The sequence below is a fragment of the Chiloscyllium punctatum genome, chromosome 26 (assembly GCF_047496795.1).
Source record: "Chiloscyllium punctatum isolate Juve2018m chromosome 26, sChiPun1.3, whole genome shotgun sequence".
Taxonomy (NCBI): Eukaryota; Metazoa; Chordata; class Chondrichthyes; order Orectolobiformes; family Hemiscylliidae; genus Chiloscyllium; species Chiloscyllium punctatum.
The window spans coordinates 53,811,863-53,824,049 of NC_092764.1; the positions used below are offsets into that span (position 1 = coordinate 53,811,863).

At 44.7% G+C, this 12,187-nt stretch overlaps 1 protein-coding gene across 1 annotated transcript; it reads right to left on the bottom strand.

Moving 5' to 3' along the window:
- Positions 1-632: 632 nt before the first annotated feature.
- On the bottom strand, positions 633-2,033 carry LOC140496173 (leukotriene B4 receptor 1-like). The gene has a single exon (XM_072595686.1). The coding sequence runs from the start codon at positions 1,772-1,774 to the stop codon at positions 776-778; it is 999 nt and encodes a 332-aa protein (XP_072451787.1). The 5' UTR covers positions 1,775-2,033; the 3' UTR covers positions 633-775.
- Between the last annotated feature and the right edge of the window lie 10,154 nt (positions 2,034-12,187).

The following is a 12,187-nucleotide window of genomic DNA, read 5'->3' on the forward strand; positions in this document are numbered from 1 at the left end:
AGGGTGTGATCATGCTGAGTTTAGTTGCTTGCCACAGAGTCAGTTAAAGCATCCCCTCTATGATTAGGCCATGTACTTCTGTGATTTAGGTTTGTAATCAGATAGCTTTCAAATTCTTAAGTGAGTACTGCAATCGGTGTTGGCTAGGCACCCTCATTTTTATCAGTCGGGGACACACTCGCAGCTTTAATTCCTGTCGTTCAACCTGAGAAGATTTGCATAACTCACCTGGGCATGAGCCACCTACATTTTGCCCCACATATATATATAAAATGCATGCTCGCTGGCACTTTAATGCCACACCCTGGCTGTTGCTGTGACCAGAATTGATGGTGCCATGTTGTCACGATCAGTGCAGGTGACATAACCAGTTTTACTGGCATCACAGCCAATACTGATCCCCAATGCTACAGTACACAGGCGGTCCACTGGTCACTGTACCACTGAGCTTTCTCTGTGAAAACAAATCCATCTCCTGCTCCTGACAACTTGCCCAACTATCAGTTTCTACAGGTGGCCAAAACATGAGCAATAAAAGGCTCCCGGTTTCAAATTTTCCTTTTGTAATCAACTAGTTACGAACTGATAACAAAGCATTATGAGATACAAAGCAGTTTACAAAATGTCCAAGATTTTTCAGGTCATGTTATTCAGCAGCAAGGATGTGCTGTGACACACAACTAATCTATAACCATTCCTCACTTCTTTTTAGCCAGAGAAGGCAACAATACATGGTCACATTGTCTTAAGTTCTATAACAAAAAAGGTTCCCCTGTTAAACTCTTGATTCAGATCGACGTTCCGAGTCGTTCATCCCTTTCTCCACTCTCTCCTTAAAACTGTTCAGTTGTTCAAAGAGTTTTGCAAAATTTGAAGTTTTAAATCCGTTCTTGAAGTTTTGAGCAGCGAAAGCATAAAGAATGGGGTTGATGGAGCTGCTTATGAAAGCCAGGGCCCCAGATGCATCCTTCATTGACTGATAAGCTTTGTCCAGTTTCTGAGAGAGTGCTGGATTTGAATTCTTCACTGAGAGTGAAGAAATTTTAACAATGTTTCCCGCGTGGTAAGGAAACCAGCAAATGGCAAACGCCAGCACGATGCCGGCAATGAGCTTCACCGATCTGTTTCTTCTCTGAGAGACCATTTGTTTGATCCTTTGAGAAGCACTGACATATGAGATAGACAGAGTGATGAAAGGAAAAAGAAACCCCACCAGGGTTTCCAACAGAAGGAGACCTATCTGGTGCCGGTCAGAGGAATAAGCTCTTTGGTACGGCCGTCCATTCTCATCGAACTTGAGTTCAACTGCCACAGAAGGAACAGCCAGAAGTAAAGCCAGGATCCAAACGCACGCAGCGACTTTTCTGACGGCTGCCCTCTGCCACCACTTCTGAAGGCGGAATGGGTAGAGCGCGGCCACTAGGCGCTCCACACTCAGCACAGTAATGAAGAAGACGCTGGCGTACATGGATGTGAAGATGAGGTAGACCGTCAGTTGCCAGAGCCGGATCCCAAAAATCCACGAATCGGCCAGGAAGTAAATCCAAAACGGCAAAGTTATCAGGACCACCAAGTCGGCCACAGCCAGCGACAGAATGAGAGTTATGGTGGAAGACCTCTGCTTAATGTTACAGAGAATTGTCACAATCACGATCAAGTTCCCCGGGACTCCGACGAGACAGGCCAGGCTGAGGACAACACACGCCACTGCATTTGGCACTGGTATCGCCTGGAGCGTCCCATTCTGACCCCCAGTTGCATTGAAAAGGACCATTGCTTCTGCAGACGCCCTTCAGCAACTAACTGCTTCTCGCGAACAAAAAACCGAGAGACTTCCTTGAATTTCACACTCTGCAGTTAATATCGTGCAATCTCTCCACCCGATAAAATCCGTCAGTGAAGAACAGTTTATCTATAATTACTTTCGTGCTGCGAGAAGGCAAGTGCTGCTCCCGAGCTGATAAGTATTTGTTAGAATCAGGCCCTTCAAGTACAAAGTATATATAGAGAGAGAGGGCAAGAGAGTACGTTTCGAGTCGAGAAGACTTCGTCAGAGCTGAAGCGTGGAGAAGTGTGTAGGAAGTGTGGCTTCCTGCGGTTAGCAGTGACTTTCACTGGACTCCTGCAGCATGCCAAGGACAGACGTGGGCATTTCTGCTATAGTTTAGGAGAGGGTTAGTGGGTATAGGGGACTCATGGGGAAAAGATATTAGCGAAGATGAGATGTTCATCCAGTTTGCACTGTGTTTCACTGGAACACTGCAGCATGCCAAGGACAGACATGTGGGACGCGAGTGGGACACTGTGTTAAAATGACTGGCTATGGGAAGGTCTGGGTCCTGCTTGTACATATACAGCAAGGTTTCCGCAAAGCGGTCACCCCGGCTGCTTTTGTGTCTCCAATGTAGAGTAGGTCACATTTGGTGCAGCGAGTACAATACACAAGACTAACAGGAAGTACAGGTGAAATGCTGCTTCATGTGGAAAGACTGTTTAGGCCCTTGGACGATGAGGAAGGAGGAAGTGAAGGGGCAGGTGTTGTACCTTCTGCAGGCGTTGTACATGGGAAGGTGCGCCACTCCCAAGTTTCATTTTGTCCTTCACTTCATCTATTGCCTCAACAAAAGGCTTTTTTCTCTTTCTCACAGACATCAAGGCATGTAAGCTCCAGCGACTTATAGATTTCTGCCCCCCCCCCCCAGCACCCAGCCCTTCCCAGCCCTCAAATACCATCACTTCCTGTCTCCCTGAGGTCACTTTGCCAATCCCAGCCCTTGGCATGCGTTCTCCATAGCTGCTGACCTTCTCTTCTCTGTGGCTGAACGTATTGTCTTTGACAAAGGACTCAGCTTCATACCCTTCCGCCCCCACCTTTATGAATTCCGGGCTCGCCGTGATGGTGAACTGTTTTACTGCCTCCTTCTTCTCCGTGCTCAATTCTTGGGCAGGAGTCCCTTCGCTTCCTGTTCCACTGACCCCCTTCACCCACCTCCAGTATTCACCCTCCACTTGGACCCCTTCCCCAGCCTCTTACCTGCCTTCAATCTCTTCATTGAAAACTGCCGTGTGACATCAGCCATTTCAATGTCTCTGCTCCTCTCACGCGTTCTAATCTAACCCCTTCTGAAATTGCCACACTTCACTCTCTCAGGTCTAACCCTAACTTTGTTATCAAACCGGCTGTTAAAGATGGCGCTGTTGTAGTCTGGCACACTGACCTTTACCTGGCGGAGACTCAGTGCCTCCTCTTGGACACTTCTTCCTACTGTTCCCTGGACCACAATCCCACATCCAAATATCAAGTTATTGTTGCCAGGACTGTCACTGACCTCATTACCTCCAGAGATCTCCCCCTCCATTGCCTCCAACCTTATTGTCTTCAAACCCTCAGCAGCCCCTTCTACCTCCTTCCCAAATTCCAGAAACCAGACTGCCCCAGTAGGTCCATTGCATCAGCCTGTTCCTGCCCCCTGAGCTCATTTCCTCCTATCTTGACTCCATCCTCTGACTACTTGTCCAGACCCGGCCCACCTATATCTGCGATTCATCTGATGCCCTCCACCATATTGAGAATTTCTAGTTTCCTGTCCTTAACTGCCTCCAGTTCACCATGGCTTTCCAATCCCTCTCTACCTCCACACCCCACTGGGATGGTCTGGGAGCTGTCGGTTCCTCAACCAGAGGCCTGAACAATCCCCATCCACCACCATTCTCCTCTACTTAGCTGAACTTGTTCTTTCACTGAACAATTTCTCCCAATATTAATCTCACTTCTGCCAAGTCAAAGGAGTGGCTGTGGGCACCTGCACAGGTCCCACTTATGCCTGCCTCAATATAGGGTGTGTGGAATAATCCTTGTTCCAGTCCTACACTGGTCCCCCTCTCACAACTCTTTTCTCAGTACATTGACAACTGCTTCGGTGCTGCTTCATGGTCCTGCCAGGACCTTGAAAACTTCATTCATTTTGCCTCCAATTTCCACTCCTCTATAACTTTCATATTGTCCATTTCTGACACTTCCCTTCTTATCCTTAACCTCTCTGTCTCCATTTTGGGGAATAAACTCTCCACTGCCATCCACAACAAAGCCACTGACTCTCGTAGCTATCTTCACTACAGCTCGTCACACCCCACATCCTGCAAGGACTCCATCCCATTCTCCCAGTTCCATCACCTAGGTTGCAACTAAATGGATGATACCACCTTCCAAAACAGCACAGTTGACATGGCATCCTTCTTCCGTGACCGTTTCCCACCCTCCACTGTGGTTGACAGGGCCCTCAACCGAATCCAACCTATCACCCATGCCCTCACCCTTGCCCATCATTCACAAAACATTGAGCGGCCTGTCCATCTCCTCACTTTTCATCCCATCAGCCTCCACATTCAAAGGATCATTCTCCACCATTTCTGACAACTCCAGCAGAATGCCACCATCTTCCCCTCACTCCCCCGTCTGCATTTTGCAGGGATCGTTCCCTCCAGGGCACTCCAGTCCATTCCACAACAATCAACAGTACCTCCCCCACCTCTCCACAGCACCTTCCCATGTAACTGCAGAAGGTACAACACCTGCCCCTTCACTCCTTCCTCCTTCATCATCATCCAAGGGCCTAAATAGTCTTTCCACATGAAGCAGCATTTCACCTGTACCTCCTGATAGTCTTGTGTATTGTACTCGCTGCACCAAATGTGACCTACTCTACATTGGAGACACAAAAGCAGCCGGGGTGACCGCTTTGCAGAAACCTTGCTGTATATGTACAAGCAGGACCCAGACCTTCCCATAGCCAGTCATTTTAACACAGTGTCCCACTCGCGTCCCACATGTCTGTCCTTGGCATGCTGCAGTGTTCCAGTGAAACACAGCGCAAACTGGATGAACAACATCTCATCTTCAGCTGAGGCACTTTACAGCCTTCTGGATTTAATATTGAGTTCAACACCTTTAAATTGTGAACCATTTCTTTTAGCTTGTGATCATGTCCCTCCCCTCCCCCATTCCACTCACTGTCATATCAAGTCTATACCGTTGTCCTGCCATTCTCACATTCCATTCACTGAAATGTAAACCACTAACATCTTTTCTTCACCTGCACCCATCACCGCACCATCCCCTCTCCAAACTGCAGCATAAATGCTGTCCCTCCACATTGCACATCAGCTCTGATGAAGAGTCATCTAGACTCGAAACATTAGCTTGCTCTCTCTTCGTGAATGCTGCCTGACCCGTTGTAATTTCCAGCATTTGTTGTTTTCAGTACAGATTCAAACATCCGCAGTAATTTGTTCCTACAAAATACATGGAGACATTTGCATTTACATGTTGTCTTTCATAATATCCAGAAAGTGCTTCAAAATAATGAAGTGCATTGATCACTATTGTAATGTCGAAAACACAGCAGCCAAATTGCATAATTGCAGAGCACAAAACACCAAAACCAATATCAGGAACAATTTACACTTAGATAGCTCCTGCATCATAGTAAAATGCTCAATGTTGCTGCAGGAGAGTATTATTAAATAAAATTTGACATGTGCCACACATGGAGATCTTTAACAAATGACCAAAGTCTTCATCAAAAATCAGTGAAACTTCTGCTCATCAAGTACTGATGTCTGACAATCTGTTTGACAGATGAGACCCAGTAGGAGGTACGAGAGAGGAGCTGGTGAGCCAAGTGAATGGTTCATCAATTGTTGATATTGTAGATGGATAAACCATAACCAGGACATCGGGAGAGCTGCAATATTTCTCTTCAAGACAATGCTATGGGATCAACACCTCACTCAACATCTCATCCAAAAATGGGACCCCTCTGTGTAGCACTCCTTTAGGGTGACACTGCAAGAGTGAGTTTGTTGAAATGAGATTTAAGAGACAACGTTTGGTAATTAGCTGTGTGTGTGTACCATTAAACCAAGACTGACTCCCACATGCATAACTGTTGAAGGAACTCATGCTCTTGCCAAAGCTAAACTCTTATTCTTTCTATCAAATCATGTTCTCCTCCTGTCTGCGTGAGTTTCCATCTGGTGTTCTGGTTTCCTCCCACAATTCAAAGATGTGCAATTTAGGTAGATTGGGCATGCTAAGTTGTCCATAGTGTCCAGGGATTTGCAGACTAGGTGGGGGAATGCAGGGTTACAGGGATGGAGTGGGAGGGCTAGCTGTGGGTGGGATGCTCTTCAGAGGGTCAGTGCAGGGCTTGATAAGTCAAATGGCTTGTTTCCACACTATAGGGATTCTGCAATTCTACGAAAAGCAGTTGCAAGTTTTTCTTTGAAAAGTTAATTTCTATATTATGAGCTGTCAGAGGAAGTGGTGGAGGCTGGTACAATTACAACATTTAAAAGGCATTTGAATGGGTATATGAATAGGAAGGGGTTAGAGGGATATGGGCCAAGTATTGGGAAATGGGACTATGTTAGAGGGCGGCACTGTCTGTGTGGAGTTTGCATATTCTCCCCATGTCTGTGTGGGTTCCCTCCGGATGCTCTGGTTTCCTCCCACAGTCCAAAAATGTGCAGGTCAGGTGAATTGGTCATGCTAACTTGCCCATCGTGTTGTGTAAAGGGGTAAATGTAGGAGAATGGGTCAGGGTGAGTTGCTCTTTGGAGGGTCGGTGTGGACTTGTTTGGCCGAAGGGCCTGTTTCCACACTGTAAGTAATCAAATCTAAGTTAGGTTAGGATATCTGGTCGGCAGGGCCAAGTTCGACGGAAGGGTCTGTTTCTGTTCCATATGACTCTATGGTTGTGTAATTACTAATGAAATTTTATAGGAATCTGGGATTTCGAAATGTGGCATTTCGATGTGCTAATTTCTTAGCAATAACCAAAAAGCAAGTTACCAAGCAAAATTATCAACATTCCTAAATGTTTAGTTTTTCCAAGACAGTTCGTTAATTAGTTAGCTTCCAGAAACATCAATACTTGCAAAAGGCAGATATGTAAATAAGAAGATATTGATTCCACCTTGAGTTTCTTCAAGTGCTGACCACTTCTGCAATATAATAAATGTACACACTTTTGATGTTGTAGAACAACTCCAAATGTACACAGGAAATGACAAATGCTGAAATATTTCACTGACAACAGTTCCTCAATCATTAGTTAGAAAGGACCATGTTTCTCTCTACAAACAAAGCCCAGATATACATAATGTGGTCAGAACATATGTCTAGCTGTCAGACCTATATTCCTGCTGTTTGCGACACTCATGTTCTTAGTTGTGGTGAAATTTGTTGTTACCCTCATTTTACTATTCCTCATACACTGCCAGCTATTGTCAGCTGCCTACCTGAAAACTGGCTGTCCCACAGTGATATTACAATTGATATGTTCTGCCTGGGTCTGGGACAGCTGCCGACCAGTCTGATTGCTCTGTGCTCTGAGCAGCACCAGAATGCAGTGGTGGCCAGGCCACACACATAAAGTGCTGAGGGTCCTGGCTAACTGCTCGGTCTGGGGATTTCTAACAGGTCTGACTGGAGCCGGGCTAGTGATGGGGAATACAGTGGGCTGCTGAGTCTTTAGAGGCCGGGAGGAGGAGAATGACCTCGCAACTGGAGGAGTGCCCTCCTCTCCCTGTCTGACAGCAGCCCATGCAGTGAAAGCCTCAGTGCTGTTCGTCACACCCATCATGTTCATCTTCTGCACATGTAAAGTGGTAGAGACAGAATGAAGCCATTGAAAGGCCATTAATTGGCTGCTGTTGAGCCTCATTAATTCAAGATTAGAGCAAAAGCCCTGTTGATTTTCCTGCTCCTTGGATACTGCCTGACCTGCTGTGCTTTTCCAGCATCACTCTCGTCTTGACTCTAATCTCCAGCATCTGCAATACCCACCTCCGCCTCATTAATGCAGGCAGGCTTCCTGATATCTTCTGAATCCAACACAATATGGGAGGCAGGTCGGGGGTGGGGCGCAGAAAGCTGGGTGGCAGGCCACCTGTTTTATTTTATGAATACCCCCAGCCCCACAGCAAATATTCCAACAGTGGGGCCATAAAATATAGACCGATATGTTTTCAGCCCCTGAATGTATTCATAAAATCAGCGTGTAACCCAGATGACCACCATCACTATCCTCTCTGCCCTAATTGGCTCAGGGTTTAGAGTAAGGGTTGCTTGAGGTAGCTTGCTGCCACCAATTATGCTTCATTTCACTCATGGGATGTGGGCATCACTGGCTAGACTAGCATTTATTGCTCCTTGCCAGATGCCCTTGAGAGCGGCCTTCTTGAACTGCTGTTGTCCATGTGCTTTAGGTAGACTCACAACAGCATCAAAAAAGAAAATCCATGACTTTGTCCCAATTCTTTGTCTGTACATTGCTTGACCTGTCTAATGATCACTGGTAGATATATCACAGTAGATGCCTTTGCATTGTCTTCAGTTAACAAGATAGTTAATTGCAATAATAATAAAAAGAACTGCATCCCTAGTTATGCATAATTGTCAGAACTCTCAGTAACTATGCAGAACACAGCCGCTCCCCATGAAAGATATTGTAGAACTTCCTGTCCCGCAAAGAATAATATTTTAATATTGTTAGCTTCAGCCATTGTATTAAATTGTATTAAATACATTTTGTTCATATGCCTTTGGTGAATATCACGCAATGAGACAGTCTCTCCATTTTTATCTCATGTTTCTAGGATTAAAAGTGCAAAACTGATAGCTGCCAGTTGTTGGACATTTGCTGATTTTTTCCTTATTATATTTTTTATTATTATATCAATTTTGACTTTGAGCTGTGAACAGGGAGCTCTGCACTAAAAATGACTTGTAGACTTTGGGAAACAACTTGTGGTAAAAGATCAAATCAAAGAAGCTTTTGTTTATTTATAAATCTAGGATAGGGAGTTACTTCAGTTGAGCCTTGATTAAAAGGGTTTCTACAGACACAGTAGCCACCTCCTCCCTCAGGAAGAGTATTCTGTTTAAAACAATAGCAGAAGGTGGCTATTAACCTGGGAATTGGTGCCGGCAAGTCTGGAACAAGCCTTATGTTTAAGCAGATAGCAATTGTTGAGCAGTAGTGGAGATTTCAGAAAAAGGCGGTCAGTCTAGCCATAGTTGAAGTTCTGTTTTTTGGGAGATGCATTTGGCTGTTGATGACACAAGCATGAAGATTTGAAAGCTCCCTGCCCAATCTCCCTCTCCAGCTTCGAGGAAGCCCAAAGAATAGAAAGCTGAGTTAGAAATTTAACTATCGTTACCTGAGTGAACTGAAAAGTGACCCTGATTGATATTTTCAGAAAAGCCACCAAGCAGCCCACGTTTATGGTTGTGAAAAAATGCATTTCAGTAATCTGACCAGTTTTGTTATTTTCTGTATCCTTTAACAGTGTTTGTTTGTCTGGCTTTTGTGTGAATGGAGACCGAAAACAAATGTTGCAGGTTTAAGGCATAAACATTAATTTGATTATCTCGTTATTTAGTTTTTCTCTGCTAAAGCTATTGTATATTTCATAAATTGTTGAGTCTTGCATTTCAAATCAACACCAGTGTCTTGAATTAATTATGCACAAAGTCTGGGATTGATTATTCAAAAGTTTTGTTAGGAACCGTTGGAGTCACTACTGAGGGTCTTGTAGAGTCAAAATGTTGCTGTGCATTGACTACAGAGGTAAAAGGCTGATTTGGTTTGGCTGTTTGTCTCTATGTTGTAACATGGTTTAGAGGCAAGTAAATTACTATGAATGCACACACAGGATGAAAAGTGATTATAAAGTGGGTCAGCAAAGATTTCAGCACATGCTCAGAGCAAGCCAGGACTGCTCCACTGATATCACAAGGCTGGAGCTCAGAATGGGAGAAATGAAGTAGCTCAGAAGTTGGAGGGAGCAGACCTTTTAAGGAAGCAGAGCATAAAGAGAGCAGGGAATCGAGAGGCCATGATCCAGATCAAAGGCTGTTGCTGAGAGGCTGATCACGTTCTCCAAATCCAACCCCAACCCACTCCTGTTTGAGCTGCTTCCTATACTGGTCACGCCTCACTGAGGTACTGTGCTGGGAATCAAGGTCTGCTACTCCCAAGGTCATCACAAAAGATAAAGATTTTATCAAAGGATGCAAGATTCCCCAATTCACCTGCCTTTAAGCTTGGGTTAACATTAAACACAGCCAGATTTCTGTATTTAACAAGAATTATTATCTGTTACTGGTAAACAATTATGAACTGCTGATATAGAATTCTATGTGTTAAATCTCTAACGCACTTGTAAAACTCCCTCAATGAACACATAGAGACAAACACAAAAGAAAATGAAGGCAGCTCAATGTTCCCTGTCAACAGCGTTTGCTGAGACACTTGTCAGGACTTGCTGCTCCTTGATCTCTCTCCTCCAAGTACTTTTAATTCCTTCCAGGATGCACAGAGTAACTTACTCTCAACTTGTAAAGTTTCTGACTAGTTGGTTAAAAGCCGCAGCTTATCACAACAGGCAAGGGAAAAGAGCCTGGTTATTCTCAGACTTTAGTTGTTTCTTACTGCAGAGACCAGGATACCACCACACATTCCAGAGATCTGAAGGTTTCTGACCAACTCATTCACACCCACAAACTGTTCAGCTACCTGGGAGCCAGTCACACAGAAGGCCGATGGCATCAAAAACTTATCATCACTTCACTATCCAACCTATACTTCAGCTGGCAACTGCCAAACCTCATTTTGTACACTCTACCTGCTACCACTTCATCTGCAACTAAACATCCTCTGTTGGTTAAACAAATATCAGTGTAAACACAATGTAACATAAATACTCGCAACTTGCCAATAAAAATTCCTTGGTTTTAAAAACTGTCTTTTTCCAATTTCAGTCATAACTTGATAGAGATGCATAGCTTGGAAACAGATCTTTCGGTCTAACTCATCCATGCTGACCAGGTATCCTAACCTAACCTCATCGCATTTGCCAGCACTCAGCCCATACCCCTCTAAACCCTTTCTATTTATATACCCATCCAGGTGCCTTTTAAATGCTGCAACTGTTCCAGCCTCCTCCACTTCCTCTGGCAGCTCATTCCACGTACGCACCACCCTCTGCAGTCTTTCAACCTTTCCTCATAAGACTTTCCCTCCAGACCAGGCAACATCCGAGTAAATCTCCTCTGCACCTTTTCCAATGTTTCCACATCCTTCCCGAAATATGGGGACCAGAACTGTACACAATATTCCAAGTGTGGCCGCACCAGCATTTTGTATAGTTGCAGCATGATATTGCGGCTCTGGAACTCAATCCCTCTATGAAAGAAACCTAACACACCGTATGCCTTCTTAATAGCACTATCCACCTGGGTGGCAACTTTCAGGGATCTTTGCACATGGACTCCAAGATCCCTCTGCACATCCACATGACCAAGAATCTTTCCATTGACCCAGTACTCTGTCCCAAAACAGATCCTTGTGGCACACCACTAGTAACCAGACTCCAGACTGAATATTTTCCATCAACCACTACTTGCTGCCTTCTTTCAGAAAGCCAGTTTCTAATCCAAACTGCTAAATCACCCTCAATTCCATGTCTCTGCATTTTCTTCAACAGCCTACCACGTGGAACCTTATCAAAGGCTTTACTGAAGTTCATGTATACCACGCCAACTGCCCTACCCTCATCTACATGCTTGGGCACCTTTTCAATAAACTCAATGAGGTTTGTGAGACATGACCTGCCCTTGACGAAACCGTGTTGACTATCTGAAATCAAATTGTTGCTTGCTAGATGTTTATAAATCTTATCTCTTATAATCCTTTCCAAAACCTTTCCTACAACAGAAGCACACTGGTTTATAATTACCTGGGTCATCTCTGCTGCCCTTCTTGAACAAGGGCACATTTGCAATCCTCCTGTCCTCAGCTACTAAACCTGTAGACAATGACGACTCAAATATCAAAGCCAAAGGCTCTGCTATCTCCTCTCTAACTTCCCAGAGACTCCTCAGATAAATCCCATCCGGCCCAGGGGACTTGTCTACTTTCACTCCTTCTAGAATTGATAACACCTGTGCATAACTCACCTCGATCCTTTCTAGTCTAATATCTCATATCTCATTCTTCTCCTCCACAATATTCTCCTTTTCCTGAGTGAACACCGATGAGAAATGTTCATTTAACACCTCTCCGATCTCTGCAGGGTCCACACTCAACTTCCCACTTCTGTCTTTGACTGGTCCTATTCC